Source organism: Vitis riparia, chromosome 18, assembly GCF_004353265.1.
Source record: "Vitis riparia cultivar Riparia Gloire de Montpellier isolate 1030 chromosome 18, EGFV_Vit.rip_1.0, whole genome shotgun sequence".
Classification (NCBI taxonomy): Eukaryota; Viridiplantae; Streptophyta; class Magnoliopsida; order Vitales; family Vitaceae; genus Vitis; species Vitis riparia.
Genome location: NC_048448.1, coordinates 25,101,850 through 25,128,656, shown reverse-complemented (window position 1 = coordinate 25,128,656; position 26,807 = coordinate 25,101,850). Strand labels below are relative to the sequence as shown.

Sequence of the window (26,807 nt, the reverse complement as noted above, 5' to 3'; positions counted from 1 at the left end):
ATGGGATGTTTTGAGAGAAGGAAAACGTAAACCAACCAACAGGCAATCAGACAGCTGAAAGATAGGGAAATAAAAAACAAAGTCTTTTGTTTTTGTTTTTTTTTGGTTGAATGATAGAGAGATTTGTTTTGAAATCTAAGATTAAGAAAAGGAAGAAAGAAAGTAGAGAAGATGAGGAAAGAAGCATCAAAACCAAGAGCAGTGCTTCCAAACGCAACACCAAGACTGAGGGAGGAGTATCAGATAGGGAGAAAACTGGGTCAGGGGCAGTACGGCATAACGTACCTGTGCACGCACAAATCCTCAGGCACTCACTTCGCATGCAAATCCATTCCAAAGCGGAAACTGGTGTGCAAAGAAGACTACGACGACGTTTTGAGAGAGATTCAGATCATGCATCACCTCTCCGAACACCCCCATGTCGTCCAAATCAAAGCCACCTACGAGGACTCCGTCTTCGTCCACCTGGTCATGGAGCTCTGCGCTGGGGGTGAGCTCTTCGATCGTATCATTCAAAGGGGCCACTACAGTGAGCGCCAAGCCGCTCATTTGATCAAGATCATTGTGGGTGTTGTTGAGGCTTGTCACTCTCTTGGCGTCATGCATAGAGATCTCAAGCCCGAGAACTTCCTCTTCGAGAGTACTGACGAGGATGCCAAGCTCAAGGCCACCGATTTTGGTTTGTCTGTCTTCTATAAGCCAGGTTAGTTTGTAGGATTAGGCTACCGTTTCATTGCTTTGGAATTCCTCTGTTTGCTCTTTCCTTCATTCTTTCTTGGAAATGAAATTGTTGGTATTGGGTTGTGAAATTTGGAAAGATTTTTTTGCTGGTTGCTTGATGGGATTGTCTTAAATTTCTTCTTCTTTTTTCTTTAAATGAAAAACTTTATGAGGATTTTGATTTGAAGTTGTGTTGATTGCTTAACAAAAGGAATTTCTTCTGTAGTTTTTCTGATCTAAATTTGTGCTTTGATTTGATTAGGAGGCTGGATAGTCAATGGATTTTCCAGGAATCAAAGCTGTTCATAATCAATTTGCAACAATTTACAGAATCATAGAAAGTTTTGAAATTTTTTTTTATTGTCATTCCATAAGAGACTCGTGTGTAAAAGACTCATCCTCTAGTTGTGGCTATGGAAGGAACACCTCCCTTCAACCTTACCAAGGTTGTACCTTTCAAAAAAGCACTCAATCGATTAGAAATCACTCTTTTAGTCCTTTTTTTTCCTTTGTTTTTCACTTTTTCATCATCGGTGTAAAGGAACGAATAGCTTGTATACTTTATTTAGCTCATAAATCTCCTTATGTGGCTTAAAAGGGATCAGCTTAAGCTCCTAGTCAATGAACATTGGATACTAGGTTTTAAGAACCACTAAAGGACACTAACCCTTCATAGTTCTATCTCCAACTCTTTATAACAAGATTCAATTTCCAACTTATTGCCTCAAGTGATAACTGACCCTTTAACTCATGTAGCAAGTGTAGTGCTGGTGGCTCTAAACCAATTGGTTATGGGCATTGGGGCATGAAGACATTATTGCCATAATCCCTCAAAACACTCATTCAAGCATCAGGGCAACCATTGCCCTCGGCATTCAAATCCTTTTTTATAAGTAGACTCTTTAGCCTCTTTTCAAGGTGTCCAAATCAGTAAAGTATTAACTCACATGCACCTCCTTACTCCAATTAGAGTTGTTTTCTTTCTCAAGACACAACTACGGAATAAGGTTCTCAATGTGTATGCTATGAGTCTATCATAGAGTTAAGTGATAAAGCAAATATGACTAAGGTTTCTAACTAAAATCGAGCAATCCATTTTATAGTAAGGTAAATGAACTCATATAAGATCTAAACTACTACTTTCTCAAAATCAAGAACCATATTCTAGATTAATTTCTAGTCTCTCATAAGAGACTTAAAAGGAATCCTGAAAATAAGGACTCAATCCAAACATATTTCAAAGAAAATTTCACTCATCCACCTGGAAAGTTAATTATCATTAGCAACAACACAAGAAAAGCTTAACAAAAAAAATTGGGGATAGATTTAGGCATCCCCTCTCATCGACCACAATATCACAAAGTCCCCAGTGTGTGAAAGAAAACAGGTGGATAGAACATAGTAAAATGGTAGGAAAAGTTATCTGTGTCCCATTTAACTCTTGCTTCAAAACAGCAAACATCCAAACATATGAAGTTAGTATCCTCATCACAATTCCAATATAGAAGAGCTAAAAGATGTAAACTCATACAACCAATGGAGAAATGGATGAGTAAAAGAGTAACAAATCCAAAAAGGAAAATAATAGTTTATCCTAAATATAAAATGTCAAAGAATTTCTCAAAACAGAGGAGTAGAGAAGTGTAACAAGTATCGTAGGAGGATTCTCTGGTAGCATAGTAGAAACAATGGTTGGGGTGTCTGTCATAATGGCCTCCACTCCTGCACTAGTATGGTAGGCTCTCAGTCCTTCACTATCTCTCTAAGCTCTACCAAGGTCTTTGAAATAATCTCAGCAACTGCATATATGCCTCTTGAAGAAGTCCCAACTACTACCTCTGAGCTTGAAATAACATCTTCTCTTACATCCTTCTTAACAACCTCCAGAATCTCTTCAATTTTAGTGTCTCCATCTCCCTCCTATATACGATCCTGCCTAGCATTGCCATCTTCCATCCTATGCTCCTGCGTCTTCTTTGTCTTTGGTTGCCTCATTGAAAAACCACTAGTAAGCTTTATAACTCTAACAACCAACAGCTTCTGATTACTCTTGATATGGTCTAGGCGTGAGTGTGTATCATGCTAACTAGAAGTGACACCATCAAATCTAGTCGCCATTAGGCTGAAGAGATCTTGAAAAAAGCCAAACCTGTCATGGTAAGAAGTGAGCTCATGGCTGACTCATATCTAGATTTCAGTCCTGTCTCAAACTAAATTCCCATAGTAGAAGGAAGATGTGGCCCAAATGTGGCTGGTGTATGTGAACCAGATATGACTGATATTGTAGACTGACGGGGAGGAATAGAACTATACCTTTAGGTGCACTCTGGAATATTTTGGTCTCAAAAAGAGGATCAACTGCTAGTGTCCCCACTTCAACTGTCATTCTTTGCTTCCCTTCTTTCCTCTTAGCAGTTATCTTATATTGTGACCAATCATCTTAATCAAACACCTCAAGTGTCACTGTTCTTATCTCCTTAGAAAATTCAAAACCCCTGTCCTCAGCAAGTATGAAGTAAGCAAATCAGAGGAATGATGAGAAATACTGCTCTGATGTTGTGATTTTCTTCAATTTCACCTTTTTATAGAAATATACTATAGCATACATAATTGGAATAGCAGGGCTCTACCACACTTCTCTTTATATACGGTATAGGTTTCAAGAAAACGATGACTTATGGCTTTTGGAGCTAAAGCTTGACATATTTCCTTGAAGCTTGTATTTCAGTACAGTAGAAAGTTGGACCCTTTTTAGATGGATGCATGGGTAGCCCCAAGGGTGCAGCAATAGTCCTTAGATTTATTTTGTCTTTCTTCCCACGAATTTTTAAATCCATATTCATTTCCTTTCTTCTTCTTTGTCAAGCTCTTGAAAAACTATTGAATGGCTGGACAGTATGCTTAAAAGATCTGATTGAGTTAATATCAAAGTAGCATTTCTTCATGAAATCTAGTCAAGAATAATCATTCTAAACGGGTTGAAGTGGGCAAGGAACTGCAGCCTGTACCTGAGCCTCTTTATCAACTTGCGTTTTTACTTAAAGAGATTTTGCATAAACCGGCTTCTTTCCAATAGACTTCTTCCTAGAAGATGCCTTTTTCACTTCCTTTCCCTTCTCTTTATTCTTTTCAGTTAGTGATCGTTGTCTAGCTGTCACTTTCTTGGCTGGAGAACTATGAGAGTCTTCAAAAAAATGCCTCTTATAGACCTAAAAAGAGGATCTACTCTCCCTCTTTTGCTGCCATGAGGACCAACAGAATTGGAGCTTTCTGACTCTTCTACTTTAGGCAACTTTTTTTCTTTCTTGTTTTTTCCTTTTCAGGTGAAGTGTTTTTTGAAGTTGTTGGAAGTCCTTATTATGTGGCGCCTGAAGTGCTTCGCAAGCATTACGGACATGAAGTAGATGTATGGAGCGCTGGTGTTATTTTATACATCTTACTAAGTGGAGTTCCACCTTTTTGGGCAGGTATTTGTCTCATCTGGCATCTACTGTTACAAATCTTTTCCTGAAAGTCTTATTCTCTGTTGTGTTGTGTTGTGTATCAATTAATATTTTTTCTTACTTATTCTGCAGAAAATGACACAGGAATTTTCAAAGAGATCTTGAAAGGCAAATTGGATTTTAAATCTGATCCTTGGCCTAATATTTCAGAGAGTGCAAAAGACTTGATTAAGAAAATGCTTGAAATGGACCCTAAGAAAAGAATATCTGCTCATGAAGTCCTATGTGAGTTTGTTCAATTAGTACTTGATAGAATATGCTTGATTTAGAGACAGGAAATGCCAGAATCATGGTAGAGTTGGTTAATGTTTCAGGTCATCCTTGGATTGTGGATGACAGAGTTGCACCCGACAAACCATTGGATTCTGCAGTATTATCACGCCTGAAGCAATTCTCAGCAATGAACAAACTCAAGAAGATGGCCTTGCGTGTATGTGTTGGCATGCTACATCTTTTGCTCAACATTTTTTTTAGAAACTTATAGTACCAGATCCTCCCTTCATTGATCAATGCGAATATTGAACTGCATCTGATCACATTAGGAATACTGACCGAATGTTTCGAATCTAATGTCAAGAGGCCTTATGTTTCTAGGAGCGACATAATCATGCAGAATCTTTGCAAGCTATGAGCCACTTGAATTACTTTCAATTGCTGATTATAAATTGATACAGAACAAGAAATAAACAAACATAATTAAAATTATTTAGAAACTTTGATGCTGATGTGTATGAAAGAATATTTAGCTTACTTTGAGCCATCATGCTTTGCAGGTTATAGCAGAAAGACTTTCAGAAGAAGAAATTGGTGGTTTAAAAGAACTGTTCAAAATGATTGACACAGATAATAGCGGGACGATAACATTTGAAGAACTGAAAGAGGGCTTAAGGAAAGTGGGCTCTGAACTAATGGAATCTGAGATTAAGACTCTTATGGATGCGGTAACTAAATTCTCATTATGTGGTGACTCAAATCATTTTGGTACTTTCACATGTTGTCTAATTAATTGGAATGCCTTTCCTGTGTCCTGTAAGATGATTCTGGGGAATTTTGGCAGGCTGATATTGACAACAGTGGAACAATAGACTATGGTGAATTTCTTGCTGCTACCTTGCACTTGAATAAGATGGAGAGAGAAGAGAATTTAATTGCAGCCTTCTCTTTTTTCGACAAAGATGGTAGTGGTTACATAACCATTGATGAACTTCAACAGGCTTGTAGAGAGTTCGGTCTAGGTGATGCTCATCTGGATGAGATGATTAGAGAAATTGATCAAGACAATGTAAGTTTTTCAGGTTATACCATACTTTCATAGTTAAATTTCTATTGCCTTGCAACTGTTCTAGTAGGTAGGTATCCATGATTAACTTTTGCATGTCAACCTCTTTTTCTTATCTAAGCCTCCATAAGTATGATAGATGGTATTACACTAAAATTCTTCTTTTGGGAGAGGGGATCTCTTTCATTTGGTACTTAATTAATACAAGAGGGCCTTTAAACCTTGAAATTAAGGAGAGACATTAAAAGAAGTGGTAGGATCTTTCTGAGTTACACAAAAATAGAAAAGTTTTTTTTTTAAAAAAAATCAACTAGAGGAGATTGTTCAAAAATCCTCTCAAATTCTCTATTTAGTCAATTTGTAAATTTTGATATTTTCCAATTAGGGTACTTTCATACTATTGAGAAGAGATGCAAGGATGAAACTAAGTAATCACACAACTTCAAATTTTGATAAATATACGTAAGCTATAAATGAAGCTTCCAACCGGTTCAAACTAAAATCCATAGCCCTTGAATAAATATGGTCATAAAAATTGTCAAAACTCTAGTAAGAGGAACCTTATGTACACTATGTTAGGAATTTTGCCTAAAATGTAATATACTCAACAATTCCTCAGGAAAGCATAATGTATGACTAGTTGAAGTTTGTTGCAACAAATATGGGCTATTAAGGGAGATTGAAACATCACCAAATTCATGTTGGCCATTTTGTTTCAAAATTAAGATATTCTTTGTTTAAGAGTGGAATTGGGAACTTTCTTCTATTAATGCATTAAAGAACCATTCTTGAGTTAGCGTTATTAATCTTTAAGCCGATTTTAAGTGTAAATTGGTTTTCTGAAACCAAAAGTGTAAGTATTTTGGAAGACTTGCTACTACTTGGTTCTATATAAAACACATCAAGAGTATAATGTCATAGTTGCAGTCTAAGATGTAGGGAATATTAATTATACTAAAATCCAAAACTTGTTAGAAGACTACCAAGTTATCCCTCCATGATAGTAGTCAATGCAAGGGAGCTAAAAGGACTATTAACTTTTCTCATTTACTATTTATACTTGGTGAACAAATACAGACTGAATTTGTATTTTTGTCTATATAATTTGAAGAGTGCAATATGATATTTAAAGCCTATACAAGATATATTCAAAAGGAAATTATACAATTGTCAACCTAATCTAGAATAGGAATTAAATCATAATTGCAAATCACAATCCCAAATTTGATTTTTTCTAATTTATATCCTCCATAGAAGATGAAGAATTAAGATGAAATGACTCATGGTTTTTTGTAATTTTTATTCCCTTAGCTTATTGGTTTGAGTCATAGTCCTGCTTTGAAGAATTATGAGTTGTCTCTTTTTTAGTTTGTTGCCTAGAGGAGACATGAAGCTTAGCTAGTTATCATCCTACAATAATACTAAGCATTATAGGATCAAGGCTCCTTGATGGATTAGATTAGACCTTCTCAATTCGAAAAGGAGCAATTTGGAAAGGGGTAATAGACAAACTTTCGTAAAACTTATCTTCACTTACATTCTCCCCCTTGAAGAGGAGTAGGGAAAGAAAGCTTGTTTCGTAAAACATTTTTGTTGAAATAGGGTCATACCATTTCTACAATTTTTTGTCGAAGAGTGCCCTAAAAACACACATTTAATTGCACAAGGATCTCATTTACTTATGAGATGGTTGTGCACATGAACAAATTCAATGCAACCGAACATCTTTAGAGGTAATGAAGTGAACAATTTAGTGTGTGGATAAAATTGCTAAAAAATATCCAATGGAGTTTGAAATTGTAGAATCTTTGTAGGCATATGATTTATCAAATATGAGGCTATAAGAACAACTTCTCCCCACAAACATTTTGGAACCTTAGTGGTAAACATAATTGCCCTTAGTGGCAAACAAAATTGCTCATGCTACTTCCAATAAATGTCTATTTTTTCTTTTAGCAATTCCATTTTATTGTGATGTGTTAAAACATGTTGATCGGTGAATAATTCCATTTTTTAAAAAATACTCTCCCAAATATTTTGAAAAATACTCTTTTTCATTATTTGTTTTAAGCACCCTGATTTTTTCTTGAAATTGGTTTTGAACCATAGCAAAAAAGTCTTTAAAAGTTTTTTCCACCTAAGATTTTTCCTTTAGTAAATACAACCAACAAAACGAGTGTGATCTTCAATAAAGGTAACAAACCATTTTGTTCTAGAAATTTTAGTAACATGTGAAGGACCCCACACATCACTATGAATATAAACAAAATGTGCAAATTTTTTATAAGGTTTTATAAGAAAATGAGATCTACGGTGCTTAGCCAATTCGCAAACCTCACATTGAAATAAATATGAACCTTTTTTCTTTAAACAATGTAGGAAAGAGTTTTTTCAAATAATAAAAACTAAGATGCCCTAATCTATAATGCCATAACATTATTTCATTCTCAATAGTTTGAGAAGAGACTTTATTTACTACTTGAGTTTATCTTTCTATAACGACACTATTAGTAAAGTGGTACAACCTGTCAACTTCTTTGGCATTGTCAATATTCATCCCTTAAGCCAAGTCCTTGAAATCACAATGTGTGGAAAAGAATTTAACTACATAGTTATTGTCTTTGGTGAACTTACTAGCAGAAAACAAATTACAAGAAAGGTTAGGCATTTGTAAAACAAAATTTAATACAAACGTTTTAGAAATAGGCATAAATCTCTTTCTTACCATTGAGGACAAAGACCTATCAACTATTCTTACCTTTTGTCTACCAGAACATGGAGTACTATATGATGAAAATAATTGTGCACAACCAATCATATGATTTGTTGCCTTTGAATCTATGATCCCGGGAGCTTTTACTTAAAAAAAAACACTTAAGGTACTGAAGAAATTACCTTTTTGAGTGAGAGAGTAGGAAGGATTAAGAGTTGGATTATTTTTTTATTAGTTAATAAACCTGTGTAGAAGCTCTAGTTGTTCCTTTGTGAAGGATCAAGTCTCAGCTCCTCTAAGGTCGCTTGATTGTGAGTTTTCAACTTGAAAAACATGGTTGTTTTTCAAGTTAGCAAGTTTCCTATGTATTTTATAGTATGTTTCCTTGGTATGTCTAGGTTTATTACAATAATGACACTAGACTTTAGCTTTTTCTTCTCATTCCCCTAGAATTTTTCTTATAAACAACAAGGACAATTTCAAATGTTGTTGTCAATAAGGTTAAGTTTTCTGAATTTTAGCCAATTTGTTAGTCATTCATCTTGTTTTCTTCTCTTCTAACACATGCAAAAACCTCTTGAACATATGAAAGAGGTTCTCTCTAAGGATTCTCCCATTTGCTTCACTAAGCTCCAAGTTTAATCCTACCAAAAATTCAAAAACACATTATTTTTCCAATAACCTCTTGAACTGGATGGCACCTCTAGCATTCTCCCATTCGGCTTCATAATACTAATCTAACTCTTTCCAAAGACCCTTAAGAATACCATAGTATTTCGTGACACCCTGATCGCCTTGCTTAGTTTCACGAATTTAGGTTTTAATCTCATATAGTTTAGATGAATTGCCTAAATCTGAGAATGTCTCATTGACTATATCCCCATTTATTTTGCTATTGATAATAACACATAATTCTGTCCAATTTCTAGATCCATTGAGTTAGCAAGCCAAGCCATCACCATTGAGAATTCTACCTCCCATGTTTGAAATGCAACCACATCTTCTTTTCTAGTGGTTGTGTTGCTCCACTGAGATAACCTAATTTTCCTTTACCTCAAATAAACATTTTTATGGATTGAGAGTACTGCAAGTAGTTCTATCTATTTAGTTTGTGAGATGTAATATGAAGAAGGATTTTCATGGGTAGCAACTTGAAATGATCATGGTGGTTGCTCAATGTTTGACTTGGATGTAGCTTAGTCACTTACACCGAACATGATTTTGAACAAAATAGAAAAAAAAAATACAAATGAATGGTTTTATAGATCAAAAGAACTGCTCTAGTAACATGTAAACAACTATGGACTGAATCTATATTTTTTCTATCTAATTTGAAGAGTACAATATAATATTTATAGCCTATACAAGATAAATTCAAAAGAAAACTATACAATTTTCAACCTAATCTAGAATAAGAATTAAATCATAATAGCAAATCATAATCCCAAATCTAGCTCCTTAAAATAATAAGACTGATTAAATCAAATCTCCTAAAATAATGCAATTCTCAACATACTCTTCTTAGATATTTGGCTTATTCACACATAATCACAAAGTAAAAGACAAAAAAAAAAACCTTTTATTCAATACCATTTTTTTTTTTTTTTTGGTAATATATAATCATATTACTAATAGAAGAAGATTTTGTATATTATTTTCTTTGGATGAAACCACTAAACTTAAATTTTTCTATTATTATATATAGCTAATTAAGAATATATTTTCTTCATAGATTTCTTGAATAAATTAATCCATAGATTTAATACACCCTACATCTAACATGCTCTAATCCTAAATCTTAGGATCATACATAAAATGCAACATGCAAGAGCCTTGAACATATTAATCATTTTATGATTTAGAGAAGTTTCTATGTAACAAACTAGTCAAGCGTTACATTTTATACTAGCTATTTAGTGAATCTATATGGTTAGTGAACCTTGTTTAACACACCAAGTGCCAATGCATTAGTTGTGAGGCAAACCACCTTTATGACCAAGTTAGGCCACACTACAATTGTAACAATTATGCATTGTAATCGACTGATGGATTGCTAATTTCCATTGTGATTGTAAACTACGTTCTAGTTTAGAAGGAGCTTAAAACCACATAATCGTATAAATGCCCAATATTATACACCTGGACACATTAATACATAACTCATGCATTAAAATAAGTATACCTTATCTAAAGTATGCAATAAATTTCCTAACAAAATTTTTTATTAATAAGATAAAATTCTATATAGAGTGAGATTCAAGGCATACAATCATAAAAAAAAGCAAAAAAGTATTATATTTCAATAGACTTGTTGGAAAAATCCATCTAAGATGCATTTTGGTTATTAAAGTAGATTTTGTGGTACACTTGCATTTTGCCTACTTCTCAATTATGTTATGATCCCTGTGTGTTCCTAAGTGCTCTCACATGTTCTCTATGCATCTCTTATGCACTATTCATTACCAAACTTGATGAAGTCACCACTAAGGACTTTATAGGCAACGTAGGCTCCTTATTAAAAAGGAAAATTCTAGTCGATACCCATGGTCTATTTAGTGCTTATAAACCATGACCATGTCCTACTATAAACCACTATTACACCATAAGATAGAAATAATATACTAAGACCTAAGGTAAATCATCTCTTTGATTATGAGTTAGTGCATTACAACTTCAAAATGGATAGTCTATTTTTCTGAGCCAACTATAAACAACTTATCATCTTGTATAGAACCTATGACTTAGATCTTTTGTGCAAATCCTTATGTACCCAACTCCTACACAATGCAAGTGATACAGGAATGGACACTTAGATAAGTAATAATGCAATAATGGATGGAAAAGTGGAAATAAAAGTCACAATATATAAATATATTAGTGAAAAATTATTTTATCACATCATATTATTCTTTAAAGGGCTCTATCCTATACTAGTTGTTACACTAGAAACTCAATCCAAGCCTTAGGTCTTAAAGTGGTGTATGCATTTAAAATTATAGGTGCAACAGAAAATAATAGCTATTAAAATTTCTAGAGTATTAGAACCTCCTACCTTTGGATTTGTTTATTCTTAAATCCTTTTTCTAGTTGCAGTAAAAACTCTTGAATGTAGAACATATTCTTAAAGACCTTATGATCTTCCACTCAATGGCTTTCTTTTGGATTTTGGCAATAGAGAAGTATGGGATTTTCTCAAAAGGGAGTGATGTCTAGGTTTTTGTCCAATAGTAGAAGACAATCCATTAATATAACCTTAAAAAAGGTTTATATAGACTTGTAACTAAGGCCCACCCCATGGGCTTTGGTTAATTAGCCCAAGAGGATCCAATTAATAAAAGAACCTAAAATGAAAACCCACAATCCATTTAATAATAAGTCATCATGCAACCTTGTGCTTACACAAAAACACTATTATGCACACAATTAAGTGCTAAAATATTTCTTCAAAATAAATGCCACTAAAGAGTTTGAGCTTGAGTAAGGACCATAAGACTCATAAAAAAATATTAGCTCTCTTAGAATCTAGGTTTAAAGTTAACATCTCACTATAGATAGTTAATTGCACTATAGTATTCTATGATACTAAATCAAGATAGAAAACTCGGGTCTTTGACCTATTATCCATTCCCTATGAACTAATGTTTGTAATCTAATAAGCTAATATTAATCAACCTTTCAAGATTACCTCTTAATCTTTAAGTCTTGGATCCTCTTATATCATGATCATTGGCATATTCTAGTCCACAAATGACATATGTCAAATTCTATTGAAGGAAAAACTATGTTCATAAACTACATGATCATTCCTTAGGATCAATCCATGAGATATCATAGTGTATTTATTGAGAATATTTGTTGTCACCTACCTAATCACTAGTCACCCAATCCATAGAAAATATATGATCATCTTAAGATATCACTCGTAGGTCAAAGTAACTAATAACCTAAATACTAATGTCGTATTCTCTCAAGATTGAGAACCCATGTAACATTGTAGCTTGGAGAATTCATGACAACCTAATAGTCACTAGTAATGACATTCTATAGGTCTTGTTCAATGTGTAACCATATACATTAATATACTCATCATCGGAAACTCATCCTAATGACTAAAATAAATCATTTCCCTAACTAGGAGGTAGTTAACTACAACTTTTGATGGACTAACTAAGTCCATAAACTAGTCATTAACTAACTCATTAATTTGTAAAGAACTTGAGAAAATAAAGGTTAATCTTAATAGAGAAAACACCCAAGAGGGAGAGGGGGCGGTGAATTGGAGTTTAAAATTCTTTTTCAAACACAATAAATTTAAGCACAATAAGCACAAATATAAAGAGATAAGATTAGAGAAAGCAAACTCATTTTTTATAATGATTCAACACTTCCTTACTTACATCCACTCTCATCAAGCTCCTAACCAAGTGAGGGTTCTACTATACTTGAAGCTTCAGCCAAACTGCTAATCACTTTTACACTTGGATTTTGGCTCCAATGGGCTCTTACACAATCTCTTCAAGTCTTCACTCACTTGAAGGTTTTAACACTCAAATAGTAAGTTTGAATATTTCAACCTAGCTCAACAATGACTCAAATACAACTCAAGGTTAGGATGAATCACAAAGGCGCACTAAAGAATATGCAAATGGAGATTTAATACACCAAGAAAAGAATGAGAGCTTTTAAGGCAAGAACAAGTAGGTAAACAAATAAATGCAAGTATTTTCTTCTTTATAAATAAAATGAAGCTCTCAATTTATAGGTTTCTAACTTCGAGGAGCCAAAATGCCAAAATATATTCTTGACCGGTCTAGTTGGGGGTCGACCGCTTCACTAGCCGTTGGAGCATTTAATGCTTGGTAGGTGAATGTTATCCTCGACCAGACATTGATCGGACCTCGATCGAGAATGATAGGCTACTTGAAGAGAGATAAGGTTTTTTGCATCTTTTGATCGGATCTCGATCGGGAAAGAGTAACCAGTCAACCGATATACTAGTCGGTTGGCCAGTACCTCAACTGGTTCACCATTTTTGGCTCGAAAACCTATATATATATATATATATATATATATATATATATATATATATTTTGTCTTTTTGCTTATAATACTTAGGTAAGGTCTTTAGGTAAATTAATATGCCAATTTTGAAATGTTTGTTATAGGTTCATTTGATAAAACTCGGATTTAGATGGAAATGTTACTTTAATGCATAAACTGAGTTTTTAAAGATGCATGAAAAGATATGAAAATCCTAAGTGCATACATGAATTCATCTTACATAGGTTTCTATGATTAAAAGTCTTTTAATTGTCTTAATTGTGCATCTATTAGGTCGTTTGATAAATTTCCAAATTAACACATGAAATTCTTTATAATTCAAACCAATTAGTAACTTAACCATGATTTATTATCATCAAAACATGATTAGGAAAACATTTGGGCTAATAATCTCCCCATTTTTTATGATGACAAACCTGGGTTATCTAGGAGAAAAAAAAATTCTTCCCCTCAAACCAATTGTGGATCTACAATCAATATTTAAAAATTTTAAAACCAAGATGATCAAGACATATTAAAGAGAATTTGAAACAAGAAAACAATGTAAGTCATCAAATATATAGGCACATCATATATTATAAGTCAAATGTATCAATCAGTACACCATATGTCCAATATGTACGATAAAAAAAAAAATGATATGCATGTATGAGTCTTCTATCTCTAGCCTCCTAGATCTTAAAATATCTTCTTCTTTGGCAACATAGAAAAAGAACAAGGGGATCTCCAACGAATCAAGGCTGAGGAAGTAGTGGTAGAAACACAGAACGCAAATAGGCCATCATCTCCTCATGCTGACGCTCCAAGTGATCCTCAATATGATCAATCATTTGCTAGAGATACTCAAACTATGAAGTGAAACCAACCTGATACAGATCGATACAATCCTCCATGAAGTAAAAAAGTGTATCACTAACCACAACAAACTCATCCATGCGAGTGCCAAGAGAGCTGATCTGAGTGGATAAGTCCACCCATGGAGCATGGTCAAGAGCGAAAGGTGTCTGAGGAGGTGGTATCTCAGTATGGGTAGACTTGGTGAATGCAAGTCCAAAGAAGGAAAGCTCAATGTATGACGACTGAGTAGATGAACCCTCTGTAAAAGTCAACTCAGAGAAGATAGTCTCAAACTAAACACCTCCAGTCTGTGAGGCAGTCTCTGTCTGGAGTGGGAAAATGTCAAGCTCAGGTCCTCTTTGTTGATGGCCACTCTGAGGGTCTACTCCACCCTCCATCTCTCGAATCTCTACCTCATCCTCAACTCCAAGATGTGATTGTCCCTATCTTCGGGCTTATGTTGGTGCTCTATCTGCTTTTCTTACCCAAGAACCATCTGGGGCCTTCTCAAATTTCAACATCCCCATGAACTGATCATCATATGTATTATATGTACTAGGGTCCTTAAAATTCATCTTCTACTCAAGTCAACATCGACATTATTGAATACTTTGGTAAGGAAACTACCATAAGGGAGTACACGAGTTGTGTTCTCGCAACATGCAATCATGTGCATCATCGTCATATATCCCAAATGGATACGTCTCCTAGTCAAAATGGAATTTATAAGGAATGTCTCATAATAGGAGACCTTGTCTTGATGTCCACCCTGTGGTAGAAAAATAAAACACAACATATAATGTAGTACTCTATTGATGATCGTCAAGTTGTGTGCTCAGGGTTTGCCCATCCCGTGGGCATCTAAAAGTCTACAAATACTCTAAATAGCCTCTTTAGGCTCAAAACCCAGTACAATGGGCCACATCTTGGACCTGTATACTCTAAGTCCAACCAGAGCAATATCAAAGATATGACAGATGTTATCCGGGCCCAGACGAATCTCAACTCCTCTAACAGTAAATGTGATTGGGCCACCCATGTTGTAAGTCACCCTCGAGTAGAATGCTTGTACCAATGTCGGAAAAATCAGCTTAGAAATAGTAATAGTTGACAACCATCCCATCCTCGTGAACAATCCTTCAAATCCAAAGTCCTGAAGTTGGAGAAAATTGATGTTTCTCCTAGAAACTACTCATCTCTAAGAAAAATGTTGCTTGTATCGTTGGTAGTCCTCCAAGGTACTAAAGAAGGCAGTGTCAAACCACTCCTTCCAGGGTGCCTCAGGCTGAAACGACTTAGTTGGGCGTTTGCCCTTTGCCCTAGCTGCAATTGACTCTCTTCTAGGAGCTATGGAAGTCCAAGAAAAGTAGGAAAAATGAAATGAGGCTCACACCTAAAACCCTAACGATCTAAAATGGAGATGAATCGGTGTCAAAGCTAGTTGTGATGCACTGAAGGGAGAGAAGATGACCCAAAATGAAAACCCTAGCCTTCAAAGCCCTCAAATCTCTCCCAAAATCAAGTCAATCGGTTTGAAACACACTGAAATCGGTCTTTAGAAGCCAAAACTAGTGAAAACCCTTGAAGAACGAAGGGGAACAGTGTAGAAAAAAAAAGTACGGGAGCCTCTTAATATTCCTAGCCCCGATGAACTGGTCAACTGACCGAGGATCGATCGACCGCCTAGTCAACGCAGTCAACGATTTTTTACCATCCAATTTTTGCGCATTTTTTTTTTAATTTTTTGAGCATCTTCTTGCCTTTTTCAATTGAATTCCTCAATTTTTTTTATGCTTAATGCCAAGAGAATTTTATTTTTGGTTAAAATTGACCATTTTCCAAGTAAATGTTTATATGATGCATATGACATGAAATTTTTGCAATTAGAAGGTATATTCATCAAGAATTCATTAAGCAAACATCAGATCATAATGAAATCACCCCTAGTTGTCTTCTAATATCAAGAAATTGTTCCTTACTTAGAGCTTTACTGCTTACAAATTCACGTGTTATGTCACCTTTTTGTGCATGATCTCTAAAAACGTGGTGTATAATCTCTATATGCTTAGTCCTAGAGTATTGCATGAGATTTTTTTATATACTTATGGCACTAGCATTATCACATTTAATAGGCACATCCAAAAGATAAATCAAAATCACTAAGTGTTTGTTTCATCCAAATGATTTGTGCATAACATAAACCAGTTGCTATGTATTTGACTTCTGTTGTTGACAAAGCTATCGAATTTTGCTTTTTACTATGTCATGAAACAAGTGAGTGCCCTAAGAAGTAACAAGTGTCACTAGTGTTTTTCTTTCAACCTTACAACCAGCAAAATTGACATCCGAAAAACCAATTAATTCAAAGTTATCACTCTTAGGATACCATAAGCCTATGTTCATTGTCCCTTTCAAATATTTGAGGATTTTTTTTATGATACTTAAGTGAGATTCTTTAGGATAAGATTGAAATCTAGCACACAAGCATACACTATACATAATGTCAGGTCTACTAGCGGTCAAGTATAGCAAAGAACCTATCATGTCTCTATACATAGTGGAGTCAATGGATTTACCTTTCTCCTTTTTATCAAGCTTAATGGATGAGCTCATTGGAGTCCTAATTGCTTTGGCTTCCTCCATGTTGAACCTTTTGAGAAAATCTCTTATATGCTTTGCTTGATTGATGAAGGTTTCTTCCTTTAGTTACTTGATTTGAAGCCCAAGAAAGAAGTTGAGCTCTCCCATCATGCTCATTTCAAACTCATTATGCATGCACTTAGAAAATTCTTCACACAAAGAGACATTAGTAGCACCAAAAATGATATCATCAACATATATTTGAACTAAGAGCATATTTTTTTCTTTGGTTTTTTATGAAAAGTGTTGTGTCAATTGTTCCTATTTTAAAACCATATTCCAAAAGAAATTTGCTCAATCTTTCATACTATGCTCTAAGTTCTTGTTTCAAATCATAAAGTGTCTTTTTAAGTTTAAAAACATGGTTAGGAAAGTTGAAACTTTGAAAGTCGGGTGGTTGTTCAACTACACTTCTTCATTTATAAAACCATTTAAAAATGCACTTTTCATATCCATTTGATATAAAATAAAGTCTTTAAAACATGCAAAGACAAGTAGCATCCTAATGGCTTCCAACCTAGCTACGGAGGCAAAGGTTTCTTCATAATTTATCTCTTATTCTTGATTAAAACCGTGGGCTACTAACCTTGATTTGTTTCTAACAACTATACCATTTTCATCCATTTTATTGCTAAAAACCTATTTAGTCCCAATACCACTTTGATTTGAAGGTCTCGATATTAATTATCATACTTCACTTTTTTCAAATTAATTTAATTCTTTTTGCATATCAATCATCCACTTTTCATCATCTAAAGCATCATTTATATTTTTAGGCTCAATTTGAGAGATAAAAGTTAGATTATTGCAAATGTTTCTAAGAAATGATCTAGTTCTTACCCCACTAGATGGATTACCTATAATTTGATTTTGTGGGTGATTGATGAAAAACTTGCATTCTTTAGTAAGGTCTTGACTTGATTCACCTTGCACTTGTTGAGGAAGGGGTAGTGATAATAGTGATCATTCTTCCTTAGGATCCTCTCCATTTTCTTCTTGTTGTCTTTTATTTTCAATTTTCAATCTTCCTATGTAGGTCTCCAAACCTAAATCATCATCAACACTCTCTCCTTCTTGGAAAAAATTGTTAGATCATAAAAAATAACATGAATGAACTCCTCTACAACCATGGTTCTTTTGTTGAAAATTCTAAAAGTTTTACTTGAAGTTGAGTAACCAAGGAAAATTCCAACATCCGATTTTGCATCAAATTTTCCAAGATTGTCTTTGGTGTTTAATATAAAACATTTACATCTAAAGACTTTGAAATAACTAATGTTAGGTTTCTTGTTTTTCTAAAGCTTATAGGGAGTTTTCTTAAGTATAGGTTGTAGGACCTCAGGCGCTATCAACTCTCCTAAAAGCAATTGCTTGTAGGAAAGACGCATATCCTAGCCTTATAGTGCATTCACCCAAGCGCCCACGGGCGAACACAAGGGGAGTTGATGGATACGACCAACCCTCTGATCTGCCAACAATCTTCCCCCCCCCCCCAGCGACACCCCTGGGGTTCGAACCCGTGACCTCGGCTCTGATACCACTTGTAGGACCTCAGGCGCTACCAACTCTCCTAAAAGCAATTGCTTGTAAGAAAGGCGCATACTCTAGCCTTATAGTGCATTCACCCAAGTACCCACGGGCGAACACAAGGGGAGTTGATGGACGCGGCCAACCCTCCGATCTGCCAACATAGATCTTAATAAAACTCTATTTAAAACATAACAAGAAATATTAACCGCTTCGGCCCAAAAATATTTTGGAATGTTGTTTTCATTTAGCATGGTTTTTGCCATCTCTTGAAGGGTTTTATTTTTTCTTTCAACTACCCCATTTTGTTGAGGAGTTCTAGGAGCTGAAAAATTGCGGTCCATTCCATGCTCATTGCAATAATTTTCAAAATCAACATTTTCAAATTCTCTTCCATGATCACTTCTTATACAAGTAATTGCAAAACATTTTTTTTTTAACTTTATTGCAAAACTTTGAAAACTCATAAAAGAATTCACTCTTTTAACTTAAAAATAAGACCCATGTGTATCTAGAGAAGTCGTCCACAATAACATACACATAAGACTTTCCTCCGAGACTTGGTGTCCGAAAAGAACCAAATAAATCCATATGCAATAACTCAAGTGGCCTAGATGTGGAAATGAAGTTTTTGTTTTTAAAAGAGTTCTTGATTTGCTTTCCCACTTGACAAGTTTCACAAACTTTATCTTTTTGAAAATTTATTTTGGGAATGCCTCTAACAAGTTCATCTTTATTGAGTTGGGAAATAGGGTCTATGTTAACATGTCTCAACCTCTTATGCTATAACCAACTTTGATCATGCATGCTTGAAAAGCATCTATCATGGTGATCATATTTTGAAATATTTATAGTGCAAACATTATCACATCTATGACCCATGAAGATGGTTTTATCATTTTGAATATCCTTGATAATGCAATGAGATGCTTCAAAAATCACTTTACAACCTTTGCTTTTAAACCATCTACTAATAAAACACTTTCAATGAGAGAAGATGTTTCATTACCAATGTTGTCTTGACCAATGATCTTTCCTTTTGCATTATCTCCAAAAGTAACATATCCTCCATTTTTCTTTTGAAGAAAAACAAACTTGGATTCATCTCCAATCATCTATCTTGAGCATCCACTATCCAAGAACCATTTATCTTTCTTTAAACCCAACAACACATAACTCAAGTTTATTTAGGTACTCATATATTTTTGGGTCTTTAAGGGTTAGTGACCTTGGATTTTTCAACTCAAATATTTTTAACCTTTGCATTTGAATTCGTTAGAGAACCATTTCTTAAAGGGTGTGTCCTACTAATGTGTCCTTTTCCACAAAAATTTCAAGTAGTGGAAGGACTTGCACTTATGGATTCCTTTACAAAATAGTTTTTAAAATACTTTTGATTCTTTGAAGATTTGAATCATAACCCTTATTTGTCAAAAACACATTTTTTGCTAGCTAGAATCATTTCAAAAGATTTTTTTCCACAAGAAAATATTGAAAGAGAGGAGGTCAACCATTCATTTTTCTTTTTTAAAATCCAATTCTCTTTTTCAAGATGAGTTTTAGAAACTTTAACATTTGAAAAATTTTCTTTTACTTCTCCAAGTTCTTTTTCAAGTTGTTGAACTTTCTTTTTTAGAGAAGTATTTTTCAAACCAAGTTTTTCAAGATTTTCATACAATTCTTGAAAAACATCATGTATATTTTCATCGTTAATGTTAGAGTTTGCCTCATCAAGTTCATCTATTGCTATGAAGCACATGTTTGCCACTTCTTTCTCATTTTCTTCTTTAGATGATTCATATTCACTTTCACTCCAAGTGGTCATCATTGTCTTCTTCTTTATCCTCTTGGTTTCACTCTTGTAGAGAGGACAATCATATTTAATGTGTCCTGATTTCTTGCACTTGAAGCACACCAAGTCCATTTTCTCTACCCATATATTCTTGTCATCATGAGATGAAAATTCCTTTTTGGAGAAGTCTCTTCTAGAAGTGAACATTTTTTCCCTAAACCTTTCACCATTTATGAATTTGTTGAACTTTCTTGTGATGAGAGCTAAGACTTCATCTTTTTCACTTTGGTTTTCTTCTTCAACTTCTTCTTCCTTAGTTGTAGCTTTGAGAGTTACGCTCTTCTTCTTTTTGTTTTCCTCTTCTTATTACTTATTTGCCTAATTGATCTCAAATGTCATCAATGATCCTATGAGCTCTTTCAAAGGTAGCTTGGTTAGGTCTTTGGCTTCTTGAATTACGATGACCTTTGTATGTCACTTTGATGGAAGTGACCTCAAGATCTTCATCACCTTCTTCGATTCCTTGTAGGTATTTCCCAAAGCTTCAAGACCATTGACAATGTCGGTGAACCTAGTGATCATCTCGATAATAGTTTCATTATCTTTCATAAAAAACAATTCATAACTATGAACAAGTAAATTGGTTTTTGACTCTTTAACTTGATTTGTTCTTTCATGAGTTATTTCAAGTAATCTCCAAATTTCTTTAGCCGATTTGCATTGACAAATTCTATTATATTTATTTCTATCCATAGAATATTGCAAAGCATAAACAACCTTAGCATTTAATTGGAAGTTTCTTCTATCACACTCATCTCATTCTTGCTTAGGTTTTGGAACCATGACTCCATCAACTAATTTTGAAGAAAAAGTTAGGTTATCTTCAATGACATCTCATACGTCTAAATTGGTTAATTGTAAAAACCAAGTCATTTTAGTTTTCCAATAGGGGATAATCGATTCCCATAAAAAAAAAATGGAAGTCTATTGGTTGCAAAACTTTCAATGTGAGATGAGCTTGATGGATTCGTAATTTCCTCTTAGACGATTAAGTCATAAACAAGAGGCTTAACTCTGATACCAATTGAGAAAATAAAGATTAATCTTAATAGACAAAACACCCAAGAGGGAGAGGGAAATGAGAAATTCGAGTTTAAAAAAAATCTTTTCCAAACACAATAAATTTAAGCACAAGAAACACAAATATAAAAAAATAAAGTTAGAGAAAGCAAATTCAGATTTTATAGTAGTTTGACACTTCTTTGCCTACATCCACTCATCTCAAGCTCCTAACCGAGATAGGGTTCCACTATACTTGAAGTTTCAACCAAACTTCTAATCACTTTTACACTCAGATTCTAGTTCTAATGGACTCTTACACAATATCTTCAAGTTTCTACTCACTTGAAGGTTTTAACATCGAAATAATAATTTTGAATCTCTTAACCTAGCTCAACAATGGCTCAAATACAACTCAAGGCTAAGATGAATCACAAAAGTGTACTAAAGAATATGCAAATAGAGATTTAATGCACCAAGAAAAGAATGAGAGCTTTTAAGGCAAGAACAAGTAGGTAAACAAATAAATACAGATGTTCTCTTCTTCATAAATGAAGTGGAACTCTCAATTTATAGGTTTCTAACCTTGAGGAGCCAAAATTCCAAAAAACAGCCTCGACCGGTCAAGTTGGGGGTTAACCAGTTCACTAGCCGTTGGAGCATTTAATGCTTAGCAAGTGACTGTTACCCTCGATCAGACCTCTACTGGACCTCGACCAAGAAGGCATATCTCTCAACTGGGAATGAAAGGCTACTGGAATAGAGAGAAGTTTTTTTGCATTTCTCGACTGAACCTCGATCGAGAAGGAGTACTCGATCGATTGGTATACTAGTTGGTTGAGCCAGTTGACCAATGCCTTGACCGGTTCACCATTTTTAGATCGAAAACCTATCTTTTTATGGTCTTTTTGCTTTTAACATTTAAGCAAATTCTTCAGGTAAATTAATATGCCAATTTTGAAACGTTTGCCTAAGGTTCATTTGATAAAACTTAGATTTAGATGGAAATGTTACTTTAATGCATAAATCGAGTTTTTAAAGATATATGAAAAGATGTGAAAATCCTAAGTGCACTCATGCATTCATTTTACATATGTTTCCTATGATTAAAGGTCTTCCAATTGTCTTAATTGTACATCCATTGAGTTCTTTGATGAATTTTCAAATTAACACCTAAAATTTTTTATAATTCAAACCAATTAGTAACTTAACCATGGTTTGTTATCATCAAAACACAATTAGGAGAACCCTTGGGTTAACATAACCCATGATATGAATATTCTATGTAACTCTTAATACATTCAAGTCATGTATAATACAAGTGATTAAGCTAGAATGCTCAAATATGTCATAATGAAATAGGGGGATAGTAAAGTAAAACTCATATCATATGTAATGAAACAAAATGTTACATCATGTCACTACTTTTAAGGGTACTATTCTAATATGTTAGCCATCCATAGTTAAAGTATTCAACTTTCTTACCCTTTGATGGGGTTTTTTCTTTATCTTTAAGTGAATTGTTAATTCTTTTTCCCTTTTTTGAGTCTAAGTTTTGAAGGGAAAAAAAAATTCTAAGCCCTCACACTAGTTTTAAACTTTTTTAGTTATTAGCATCAGATCATTAAAAAGTCAAAATATTTTCATTAGATAACCCAAAATCTCTTTCTTCATTCTAAGAGGCCTTTAGAGCAGTTCTTTTAGGCCTCTTAAAAGTATGAAGTGACATCTCATATGTTTGAAGGAAGCCAACAAGTTCATCAACCCTTACATAGTTAATGTCTTTGCTTTATTTGATAGTTGTAACATTGAGTCTAAATCCCTAAATGAGGGATCTTAGAATTTTTTTTAACAACTTTTTATTTTGGAATTTTATCCTTAATGTTAAAACTTGAATTAACAATATAATTTAATTCTAAATAGAAATTAGAAAAAGTTTCATGATCTTTCATTCTTATGCTCTCAAATTTGACAATGAACATTTGTATTTTGGATAACTTCACAATTGAAATGCCCTCATGCATGATTAAAACTTTTTCATGTGGTTATTTTGTGAAATTTGTCAAGACTCACACCACTGAATATGCTAAAGAGAGCTTGAACATTCACTTCATTACCCTCATTGTCCACTTTGTCCCATTCTTGTTTTGGCTTGAGTTCTCCTTTACCAATTCCATCTAGCTTCAATGGTGGCCCTTATCAAATTCCATACCCATTCCTCAAAGTTTTTTTAAAAAGAACTTCATAAAGGCTTTCTAGTGGGGATAGTTGTTGCCATAAAACTAGTGGTATAAAAAAACTTGACTCTTAAAACTTTTTCTTACTTTGGTACTAATTAAAAGTTTAAGATAATAGTCATGAAACTACCTAAAGGAGAAGGAGGTTGGGGGTGTAGTGGTTGAAAAGGTAGTATTTTATCAGATTAGCCCAAAGTTTCAAAATTTTTGTTTTTTTTAGAATTATTTAATTAATTAAATAGTTAATCATTATATCAAGATTCTCAATCACATGATGAGACACACAATATACATTGAAAATTACCCACAAAGTCTCTCAAAGACTTTGTGGATGTGAAAACCATGAGATCAAAGATGTGGAATTATAATCCATTAATTTTGAAGAATTAGGTATATAGATTTACTTGACAATTTTCATTACTTAATGTTTTTGCCCGAGCACCTATACTCAACCTCATATTCTCTAAGTAATACTATCATGCTCCTTAGTAGACTCCTAACACCTTACGGGAATGTGATCCTCTACCATGAACACAACGAACAATGGAGAAATGGTTTAAGAATGTCAATTAAGTACAAAGAATAATGACTTAAAGCTTAGGTGCATGAATTCTAAAGAGAAATCTCCCAAAAAAAAAATTATATTAGGGAAACTCTAGCAAACTTAGACTCAATTGAGAATTATATGCTACAAAAAGTTAATAATATTAATTTAGGAAACTTAGAGAATTTTGAAATATAATATATATATATATATATATATATATATTCTTTTTTAAAATTCAAAAAGATTTGGAAAGATTTTCCTTTTTAAGTTCTCAATTTAAATTTGTTTTTAAATTTCTTTTATTCTTGATTTTCATATAAGTCTACTATATACCTGTTACATCATTATTTTCACTATAAAATCACTTTGTAGTAGGGAATAAAGGTGAATAGGTAATCCTTATTACATATTGAATTTTGATAACATGGTTTAATTCGGGATTGATATTTTGTAGGTCCAAAGTTAGATTTTAGGATCAAAGCAATTCAAAAGGACATGCAAAATGAAATGAAAATGATTAAACACAACACTCAGTCTATGTGGAAAATCTTCTTCGAAAATTACCTTTCACTAAGGTGAAAGGTAATTAATTAATTAATGAGAATTATTAATTAATTAATTATTGATAATTATTAATTAATTAAATAGTTAATCATTATATCAAGATTCTCAATCACATGATGAGACACACAATATACGTTGAAAATTACCCACAAAACCTCTCAAAGACTTTGTGGATGTGAAAACCACGAGGTCAGTGACTGTAGAATTATTATCCATTAATTTTGAAGAATTAGGTATATAGATTTACCTAACAATTGTCATTACCTAATGCTTTTACCCGAGTACCCATACTCAACCTCATGTTCTCTGAGTAACACTATTGTGCTCCTTACTGGAATACTATCACCTTATGGGGATGTGATCCTCTACCATGAACACAATGAACAATGGAGAAATGGTTTAAGAATGTCAATTAAATACAAAGAATAATGACTTAAAACTTAGTTACATGAATTCTAAAGAGAAATCTCCCAAAAAAAGTTTTATATTAGGGAAACTTTAGCAAACTTAGACTCAATTAAGAATTATATGCTACAAAAAGTTAATAATATTAATTTAGGAAACTTAGAGAATTTTGAATATATATATATATATATATATATATATATATATATATATATATATATATATATATATATATATATATATATATATTTTAAATTCAAAAAAAATTGAAAAGATTTTCCTTTTTTATGTTCTCAATTTAAATTTGTTTTTAAATTTCTTTTATTCTTGATTTTCATATAAGTCCACTATATGTCTTTTATATCATTATTTTCACTATAAAATCACTTTGTAGCAGGGAAGGAGGGTGAATAGGTAGTCCTTATTACATATTGAATTTTGATAACATTAAATTTAATTCAAGATTGATATTTTGTAGGTCCAAAGTTAGATTTTAGGATCAAAGATCAATTCAAAAGGACATTCAAAATGAAATGAAAAGGATTAAACATAACATTCGGTCTATGTGGAAAAACTCCTTCGAAAATTACCTTTTACCAAGGTGAAAAGAAAGTTAAATGACCTCAATGGCAATCAACTATATATATATATATATATAAGTCTTATTTGAAGCCTCTCCAAGATAGACCTTAGTGAAGTAATACTATGGACTTCTTTTTGAAGTACGTAGACCAAAGTCTTGCCTTCCTTGAGAAATTTATATTATGAACTAATTTTCATTTATAGAGGTTTGGTTATATGACTCAAAAGAATTTTTTGTTTCTCTAAATATTAAGCTTCTGGTTTTTAAAAAATTTTAAAGACTTGTAAAAACCTTCAAATAAAATGGAAGTTGGACTCTCAAATAATTAGAGTTGTTGACTAATAAAGTTAAATTCTAAAACAATTCAAATTTTGAGATAATTGAAAATTAATGGATTAAGCATGACACTGATTGATGGAGTCATGCATTTTTAAAGACAACTTTGAAACTACACTAAGGCATATTCAATTGGTCATAGGAGCTAGTCCATCGGTCTTAATTAACTTAGCTACCATTCCAAACAATATCAAGGGATTGATTAATCATCCTTATGGAACCAATTGATCATACCTCTAAAAATGTATAATTTAAGTTGCATTTACATAATTTTTTGTGATTCCTCATGTTAAATTTAGTCATGATCTTGTGCATGCTATACCTACTTGATATGCCAGTGATTCTTGATGAGATGTATATATCTACAACCAAAGCTAGATACTCAAATTCAAGTTAGTCTAGAAAAGTATGTGTTGCACCTGGAATTCTACTTGTGCCTAAAATTGCTAATCTAACCATGCACTATTATTGTATACATACACATGCATATAAATCTATTTTATAACTTATAAACAGAAGTATATTTTTTCTTTAATGAAAATTATTAATCCTGTTTTACAACTTATAAAATGAAATATCTTTTTGTTTAGTAAAAATCTTTAATCCTAATATTACTTATCTTGACTATATTTTATAGGATGGACGTATAGATTATGGGGAGTTTACTGCAATGATGAGGCAAGGTGATGGAGGAATTGGGAGCAGAACCATGAGAAATAATCTAAACTTCAACTTGGCAGATGCATTTGGAATAAATGACACAACTTAAGATTGACTCAAGTAATTTTTGTATAGTAAAAAATAAGTGATTTTAGAAAAGCATCAAAATTAGAACTTCTTTAACAGTGATTCTAAGAAGAGTTTCTAGCCTTTCTAGCACTTGAAAACAACTCTTTTAATTAAAAAATTCAAGTGCTAGAAAGCTTAGAAGCTTCTTAAAATTACTACCAAGCAGATACTTAATCTCTTAATGATTCACGATTATGAGCTTATATTTCATTCAA

The 26,807-nt window shown here is 33.2% G+C and overlaps 1 protein-coding gene across 1 annotated transcript; it reads left to right on the top strand.

Annotated features, from left to right (window-relative positions):
• The first annotated feature begins 74 nt into the window (after positions 1–74).
• LOC117906357 (calcium-dependent protein kinase 4-like) lies at positions 75–26,807 on the top strand. Its single transcript, XM_034819353.1, has 7 exons — positions 75–703; positions 4,044–4,187; positions 4,296–4,448; positions 4,538–4,653; positions 4,997–5,164; positions 5,281–5,505; positions 26,441–26,807. Exons 1-7 carry the CDS (start codon positions 172–174, stop codon positions 26,570–26,572), a joined length of 1,470 nt encoding a protein of 489 aa, XP_034675244.1. The 5' UTR covers positions 75–171; the 3' UTR covers positions 26,573–26,807.

Coding starts and splice junctions, on each gene's coding strand:
- LOC117906357 (XM_034819353.1), top strand. CDS start 172: ATGAGGAAAGAAGCATCAAAACCAAGAGCAGTGCTTCCAAACGCAACA. Junction 704..4,043: donor GTCTGTCTTCTATAAGCCAG/GTTAGTTTGTAG, acceptor TTTCCTTTTCAG/GTGAAGTGTTTTTTGAAGTT. Junction 5,506..26,440: donor GAGAAATTGATCAAGACAAT/GTAAGTTTTTCA, acceptor TATATTTTATAG/GATGGACGTATAGATTATGG.